At 38.4% G+C, this 8936-nt stretch overlaps 1 protein-coding gene across 2 annotated transcripts in view; it reads left to right on the top strand.

Moving 5' to 3' along the window:
* Positions 1 to 8936, top strand: part of snx17 (sorting nexin 17) — an 80820-nt gene that overhangs the window by 21533 nt on the left and 50351 nt on the right. For both annotated transcript variants that reach the window (XM_048596631.1, XM_048596630.1), the window contains exons 2-4: positions 6177 to 6251; positions 7228 to 7345; positions 8697 to 8761. In XM_048596631.1, the coding sequence (XP_048452588.1) occupies positions 6177 to 6251; positions 7228 to 7345; positions 8697 to 8761 (258 nt within the window). The remainder of the gene's footprint in view (positions 1 to 6176; positions 6252 to 7227; positions 7346 to 8696; positions 8762 to 8936) is intronic.

The following is an 8936-nucleotide window of genomic DNA, read 5'->3' as shown; positions in this document are numbered from 1 at the left end:
TCAGGGGATTACTGAAAAGCAGTTTCAATCTGAGATGAGGACTTCTTTTTTTTTCCCACTCAGGGTGATTAATTGTTTACCCCAGAATGTTGTGGAGGGTCATGTGTATTAAAGACATCACAAGATATGAGAATAGTGCAGAAGCGTGTGTTGCGAAGATCTTGTTGAAAGGCGAAGGAGGTTTGACGGGTTGAATGCCTTGTCCACTTTTTCCCTTAAACTATAATTTTTAACCAATCTCTTCAGACACTATGACACGTGGGGTAAGGGCGGATTTGAATTTGGATCTTCAGTTGCAGAAGGTGGGATATTACCACTCTGCCACACAAAATTTCATCTGTCTATTTCCTATGCTGACAAATCTATTAGATTTCATTGAGGGTGTAGTAAGTAACATGGAACCAGTGGATTTATTATATTTGGATTCTTAAAACAAAATTCATAAGGTGCCACGTAAGAATACTGCACAGGATAAAGAGCGCTTGTGTTATTCCATGGTTATATATTAACATCACCAAGAATTGGCTAGTTTATAGCAAACAGAGGCTGGATAAATGTTATTTTCAGGTTGATAGACAGTAACTAATGAGTTCCACAGGAATTGGTGTCTGGCTCTCAACTATTTACAAATCCATATTAATTGCTTGGTTGAAAGGAGTGTATTGTCAAATTTACCAATGAGCCAGACTGGTAGGAGGGCATGTTGTGGGGAAGAACCAGTCGATGGTGATATAATGAGACAAAAATTTGATTGAAGATGATGTGGGAAATATGTGTTTATGTAATTTTAGCAGAAAGAATAGTAACCCAAAATTACTTAGAGAAACTGCAGAATGCTATCCTTGTAGATTATTGTCTAACCAAACTCTTCAGAGTTGTTCACCTGTAGAACAGGTGGGACTTGAATCCAGGCCTCTTGATTCAGGTAGTACACGATCACTGCACTGTTGTCTTGGCCATCCTTGTACCTGAGTCTCATTGATTGCAGGTGCACTGTGTAATTAGGAAGACAAATGGAATGTCAGCTTTTATTGTAAAGGGGATGGAGTTTGAAAATGGCAAATTTTGTTCCAGCTGTAGAGAGCAATGCTGAGTCCATACATGTTCAGATTTGCTCTCGTGTCTTAAGCGTGCATATGTTTGCATTGGAAGGAGTTCAGATAAGGCTGCTTCCTGAGATGAATGGATTATTTTGAGATTGGGCTTATTGCTTGAAGATTAGAAGAATGAGATGGTCTTATTGAAAAGTGATTCAGAGGGGACATGCAGGGGGGGAGGGGCAAATGTGCCTGCCAGGAAGATGATTCCTCTTGGGATCAGGTTGGGGTTGGGGTAGAAATCTAGAACTAGGGAGGACAGTGTAAAAATAACTTGTCATTTCCATCTTGAATTTCCCTTCTTATAAGATTTGGTCTGTGCAGTTCTCTTCCACGGCAAATAGTGCCATCTTGGTCATTGAATATGTTCCAGTATGAGTTAGACAGATTTTTGAATGAAAAGGGAGTTGTGGGTTATGGGGACAGGGAGGAAAATAGAGTCAAAGACAAAACAAGTTCAGCTATGTTCTTGTTGAATGACGAAGTAGGCTTGATTTGGACAATGCGTTACTTTAGCTCTTTGTTATGATCTTATAAGCTGCTACTGGATTTGATGGAGAGAACCAAGAACTATTTATCGAAAAGGTTTCAATTTTATGTAACTGTACACAAGCAATTCATCTGTAGTACTTAAGACTCTTCATGGTTACTATTTCATTGATTTGTGTAACTTTAAGTTGTGAATATTGTTTAACGCAATATCCATTACCATTAATATTTCCCTTGGGGAGACATTTCAATTTCCATGCACCATCCTGCACAACATTCTTTTCTAGAGGTTACCAAGTAACTTAGTCGTGATTTACATTTACCTCAATTATTTATTTAAGAACTAAATCATTGTTCAAAATTTCTGAAGACGTAAGGGATTCCAGATCATATGTAATTTCAGTGATGTCTAACAAAATACAATTCTTGGATGTGATTGAGCCTTTTTGAATTAAAATAGACTGTTGAAGCTGATTATTCGAAGCAGCTTTGTTTATCATTGTGCTCAATAGTTAGCCAGGAAAACAAAAGTGGCTCTACTATACAAACTAGAAGAAAGATCCTAGATTTTGATTTTGCAATTAACATTGTTCTGTACAGTAACTCAGAAAATAGATGAAACAAGGGAGAATTAGAAGGAGCATAAGTTAGTCCTTCAAACAATGCAGTGAAAATCAAATGCATGATGCTAAGTATCAACAAAACAAGGGAATTAAGAGCTATGCAAAATTGAGTATTGGAGCTCAGTGACTTTAAATACTTAAGATTATGGATTAAAACAACAGATAGGTAGATTCTTGTTACGTACATACAACAAATTAGGAGCCGGAGTAGGACACTTGACAGAGCCTTCTCAGCCATTCAGTAAGATCATGGCTGATTTGGTTATTCCGCATTCTTGTTTACTGGTGATAACCTTTTACCCTCTGTTCATCAAGAATCCACTTTTCCATGAAATATTCAAGGACTCTTTCTTCAGAAGGTGATGAAAACAAGGATTTCAAAGAAAACCCTTAGATATACAGTTGTCTTGTTTTCCGTTTTAAATTTATTTTGAAACCGCTAGCTCTAGTTCTAAATCCTCCATTAGAATAAACATCCTTTCCATTTGCACCCTAGCAAGACACCTTTGGATCATGTGGTTCAATTAAGTTGTCCCTGACTTAACTCCACTGGCTGCAAGTTAAGCAGATGCATGCCTACTCTGTCCAACTTTTGGCGCAATACATGAAGAGACATTGTGAAAAGTTTTGCCAAATCAGGATGTCCCAACAGAGCAGAAATGATAGTCAAAGTACTGAAGCTGGTGTGTGTTATGACCATTGTGCGTGCTCTTCATTGTATTCTTGGCTTTCTGGGGCAGTTGGTGGAATGTGCATCCCAAAAGTAGCAATTAAATCAGGAAATTGAAGGGCAAGTGGAAAATTAAAACCACCTAGACAAATGGAACTGAATTGTTGGAGCAGTGTGCTGATAGGTGCCTGGGTTCTGATGTATTTCATCCTAGAGCCTTAAATGAAGTGTCTGGTATGAAAGTTGATGCATTATGCAGGGAAATAATACAGGAGTTGAATATTATTTAAATGAAGAAAGTGCAGAAAGCTTCAGCACGGATTTGGGAGTCATTATACGTAAATCACAAAGCTAGCATACAGATTTAGCGAGTAATGGGAAATGCCACTGGAATATTCGTAGAATCATTGAAACCCCACAGTGTGGAACCAATGTGTATCTCCAACAAGAGTGAATCTGATCATCGCTCCTTAATGGCACCATCACTCAGTTCTCCACAATCATTGACCAGAAACTCAACTCAACCAGTCATCTAATTACTGGCTACATGAACAGGTCAGAAGCTAAGAATCCTGCAGCAAATACTCTTTTCATTGTCCTGTCTACTATCTTCAACGCACAAGTCAGGAGTGTGATGAAATACTCCTCACTTGCAAGGATCAGGTCACTCCAATAGTGTTCAAGAAGTTTGACACCATTCATGACAAAGTAGCACACTTGACTGGCAATACATCCACAAACATTGGCATAGAATTTATAGAATTTTACAGTACAGAAATAATCTATTCGATTTCCCCTGTGTCTGTACTGGCTCCTAGAAAGGGCTATCCAGTTAGTCCCATCCTCCATACCCTGTAAATTCATCACTTTCAGATACGTATCCAGCTGTCTTTTAAACCTCCTATGGAATCCACCTCGTTCACTTTGCCAGGCAATGCATCCCAAATCCTAAGACTGACTGTTAGAAGGGTTGGGGTGGGGGGTGCGTGTCGTCTGTGTCGCAGGCTTTTTGGAGAGTCAGTATGGCTTCAACGGGCTGAATGGTCTGCACCCATGTGGTAAGGATTCTGAGTTATACAAGTTTCTCCTCCTCTCTCCTAGCTGTCTTGCTTACAATCCTGAAATTGGCTGACATACCAACTAGTGGAAACAATATCCTTCTTTATCCTGTCAAAATTGTTCATAATTTCGAACTCCTCAATAAGGTCAACTCTTAATCATCTTTGCTCTGTGGAGAATAAGCCCAATTTCTCTGATCTTACCTTATATCTAAAATCCCTCATTCCTGGTATCATTCTAATAAGTCTCCTTGGAAATGTCTACAGGGCTTTAACATCCTTCCTAAAAGGTGTCCAGACCCGAATACAATTGTCCAAACGTGGTCTGACCAATGATTTGTAGAAGTGTAGCATCACCCCCTTGCTTTTATGCTCCATACGTCTATTTATAAATTCAAAGATCCCATTAGCTACCTAACTGTTTCAGCTTGTGTGGCCACCTTCAGAGAATCATTCACGTGAACCCTGAGGTCCCTCTGCACCTGTATTCCCTTCAAAGTTGTACCATTAGCCTGTGTTTTTTCCACGTTTCTTCTACCAAAATACATTAACTTGTATTTCTCTGCTTTGGAATTCATATGCTAGGTGTCAGCCCATTTGGTCAACTTCTATCCCTCTGAAGTTGCTCAGTGTCATCCTCATAATTCACTATTCTCCCCACCTGAAATTTGAGAGATTTTGCCCCTAACGCCTGTCTCTAAGTCATTTGTATCAATCAGAAAAAACAAAGGTCCAACACTGATGCCAAGGGAATACCACTTTCAACTTGTCTCCAATCTTAGAAACACCTTTAGAAAAATCTGAAGGGTCTAGGCCCAAAACGTCAGCTTTCCTGCTCCTCTGATGCTGCTTGGCCTGTTGTGTTCATCCAGCTCGACACCTTGTTATTTCAGATTCTCCAGCATCTGCAGTTCCTACTAGCTCTGAAACAATCCCAAACATTTCTGTTTTGCTAACCAACTGCCATGTGGCACCGTATGAAGTCCAAATATACAATATCCATAGCACTGCCCTCATTTTCTGCCTTGTCACCTCATTGAGAACTTTGAGAAACATGATCTGCCTTGACAAAGTGATGTTGACTGTTTAATATTAAATTACTTTTTCTCTGTTTATTGTATCCTGTATTTTGGCCCTCATCAGTTTTCCCACTGTTGATGTCAAGCTGACAGGTTTGTAGTTTCTTGGGTCATCCTTTGTCCCTTAAACAATGGTGTCACAATTGCAATCTTCCAAGTTTCTGGGACTACTCCTGTATTCAGAGAGGCTGGCTCCGCTATTTGCTCCCTTAGCCCTGTCAGCAATCTAGGATGCACCCCATCCAGGTCTGATGACTTCTCTACCTGGAGTCCTGCTAGATCTTTTTAGAACCTCTACTTTATCACTATACTGCTCAGTTGCTGAACGCCCACATTTTCAATTAGGCCATTGTCACCATGTTCAAATTTGGTAAAGACAGAAGTAAAATATTTAATTTAGTACCTCTGCCATATCCTTTGCTTCAGTGAACAGCTTACCCTGCTAGTTCCTTATAGGCCCGACTTTATCCTTCACTAATCTCTTACTATTTAATGTGTTTGAAGAATATTTTACTGTTTGACTTAGTGCAGCCTGCCAATCTTTCTTCATGCTTCTTTTTAGTCTTCCTTATTCCGCCCTTGGCCTGTCTCTTGTATTTGAGGTACTCTTCCTGATTTCTATTGCTATTGTTATTCTGGTATTCATCATATAAGAATGTGAGAACCAGGAGCAGGAGTAGGCCATCTGGCCCTTCAAGCCTGCTCGCCGTTCAATAAGATCATGGCTGAGCTTTTCATGGCCTCAGTTCCACTTAACCCAGCCTCTCACCATAACCCTTAATTCCTTTACTATTCAAAAAATATCTGTCTTAGCTTTAAAAACATTCAATGAGGAAGCCTCAACTACTTTGCTGGGCAGGGAATTCCACAGATTCGCAACCTTTTGGGTGAAGAAGTTCCTCCTCGATTCAGTCCTAAATTTAATTAAATAACATCAATATGTGGTAGTCCAATATAGATGTGAGATTTGAATTCAAAAATGACACAATAAAAGCAATGAGAGTATAATTCCACTGAAAAGTGGGGTGTTTAGAAAGAACATTGGCAAAATCGTCAGTTGATTGGAAGTATGTGAACATGAATGTATCACTTTGAAGTTAAGTCTGCATCAGTTTTTCTCCATAAGAAATGTATAGTTAACACTAATTTCTCTTCTACAGGCCTACAACATTCATGTGAATGGAGTGTTACATTGTCGAGTCCGATACAGTCAACTGTATGGATTGCATGAGCAGGTGATTTTTTTTCCATTTGGAAGGCATGATAGCTCCCATTCACAAACTGCTATTTTCCATCAGTTATTTCTTGATAAGTCTCCTGGACAGGAATTGATCATTATTTTGCCTACGACTTCATTACTTTTAACTTAAGGAACCTTCTCTTCAAAGAAATTAACTTCAAAGTAATGAATTTGGTTCGAAAGGCATAATGGATTTTCACTGCAAAATGACATGAACAACTTTGAAAAAATATTTAACAAACAAAGCAAATGCAGAACTTCTGTATATATTCACACCTCATTTCGTCTTTTTTATATGCTATACCATGAAGAAATTTTTGTTTTTGTATTGTGAAAGAATCTGCCTTCATTCTCTTCGATGTTCCTTTTGTTCCACCTGCCCCCTCCTCCCTTCTGGCTTAAAAACCTTTACAAATCTATCCATCTTCAGTTTTGAAGAAAGATTATCAACCCGAGACATTAAGTCCGAATCTCCATAAATGTGCCCTGACTTAACTATTTTCAACATTTCTTGGTTGTACTTTGCTTTTGAGCAGCTTTAGTATTGTATGTTTTGTTTTGAGTGTATGTATCAAAATGTTTAAAGTTGTACCATTCATGGCCTCAGCTGCCTTGGCCCTAAGCACTGGAATTCCTTCCCTGAAATCCTCTAATTTACTACAATTCTCATGTAAGATTCATAAAATCTGCTTCCAGGCCAGTTTTGGCTATTTAACTTGATGTTGCTTTAGGTGGCAGTGTGCCTAGCACAACTAAACTAATTAAGGATCCTTTTAAGTTGTTCACCAGTAACTGTTTCCGCGAAAAGTCGAAGATGTTTAATGAAGTGGCAGAACCTTTCCCAAGGTGATCAGGACCAATACGTATCATGCTATTAGCAAGACACAAGTCTGCAAGAATTTCTTTTTTTAAAGAAACGTGCGTTTAGAATTGGTTGTGTATTTTGTATATGATCCTGTATTTTCTTTCAGCTGAGAAAAGAATACGGGGCCAATGTACTTCCTCACTTTCCCCCTAAAAAGATTTTCACGTTAACGACTGCAGAAGTAGAACAGCGAAGGGAGCAATTAGAAAAGTACATTCAGAGTGGTAAGCTCGTGTTAACCAGTTCCGTTTTAACCCATAATTTGAATCAGAATTAGCAATTTATGCTTTGATATTTGGACCCGTGCACAGAGATTGCTGAAGTAAATTAAATGCCTTATTAACACTGTTCTAAAGGAATTTAAATTATAATGGATTCTGAAAATTGGTAATTTTACTCGGCCCACTTCAAGCCTGAATTAGAACATTGAACAGTACAGCACAGTACAGGCCCTTCGGCCCAAGATGTTGTGCCGACCTATTATCCTACTAAGATCAAACTACCCTGCGTACCCTACGTTTTACTATCCTCCATGTGTCTGTCCGTTCAGTTAGCATTTCTTTGCTTCTGTGAAGCACTATTGGGGAAGGGCTGTTTCCTTCCTCTTAGCCTAATCCGCCTTAGTTGCATTGTACTTTGAAAATATTTTTTGATTATTCAAGTTCTGTTTAGATTTACTTATCTTTGGTTTTATGTAATTTCTTCCATTTCATTTCCCTCCCCTTTGCCAAATATGTATGGACAGATTTAATTAGTAGGTGATGGCAAGTCTCTCGTACTTGTGTGTTCTTTTTTGCTTGACCTGATAGTTGGAGTTATCATCTGTTCAATTCTGAAGCTTGATGTTGTGCAGGAGACCTTCTAAATATTGCTTATACATATGTATTCTACAAAGATGGATTCAACGAAAAATACATGTTACTTAGAACCTTACCATATTAGTAAACCCAAGAGTTAGACCAGTGAAATGATTGTACTCAATATGTGCTTTGCATGGCAATCACTGATCAATTGTTTGAACAAGGTTTTTGTGGTTCTTTTTACTTGTCATCACACTTTACGAAGGTTCCACATGATTGTCAGTTTTCTCCTTTCAACTCCTCCCCTCCAACTAAGAAGTTTATAATTAAGATATTTCCATGCTTTTGCTACCCTTCAGTTATTGACACAGACGTACACAGATGTAGCAGAGCTCTGCAGATAAGGCAATTGGGAAAATTAAAAGTGCAATGTTTCATTGCAGTTAGATAGGACTTATTACTACTTGAATCATGACGATTCTAACCCTGTTTTCTGGGCCAATTGCCTGGTCAGTCTCATTGGTAAGCTTAATTGCATTCAGTTATGCTTGAATTTTATTTTGCTGCTTCAATCCTTTGTACACTTTTGCAGCTTCTACATGTCTTATAAAATTATTTAGTAGTGTTTGGCTAAACTAGTCATTAGAACTTCCAGTAATTTCACAAAACTGATAACGTATGCATTAATGTTTGTATTACCTGGGACTGATTTTCCTATAATCCGCCTGAGAGGAAAAAAATAATTTTGTTAAAACTAATTCTTGTTTTATCTTAGTACGCCAAGATTCCTTGCTAGGTGGCAGTGAGGCATTCAACAGCTTTCTGAGAAAAGCTCAACAGGTATGTTGGTGTTTATGGTCAAGAATATATCAAAAGGAATGTTTGGAAAAGGTTGTGTATGTTTTCTTTCCTTTTGATACTCACACGAGGAAATGGAACACTCATCATCGTACTGTAAAGGACTATCTTAATTATTGCGACGCATCCTAAAATGTTTGATCAGTAGCTTTCATTT

Source organism: Rhincodon typus, chromosome 5 (genome assembly GCF_021869965.1).
Source record: "Rhincodon typus isolate 14 chromosome 5, sRhiTyp1.1, whole genome shotgun sequence".
Taxonomy (NCBI): Eukaryota; Metazoa; Chordata; class Chondrichthyes; order Orectolobiformes; family Rhincodontidae; genus Rhincodon; species Rhincodon typus.
Note: the sequence above shows the minus strand (reverse complement) of the source record. Positions and strands in the feature narration are given on the sequence as shown.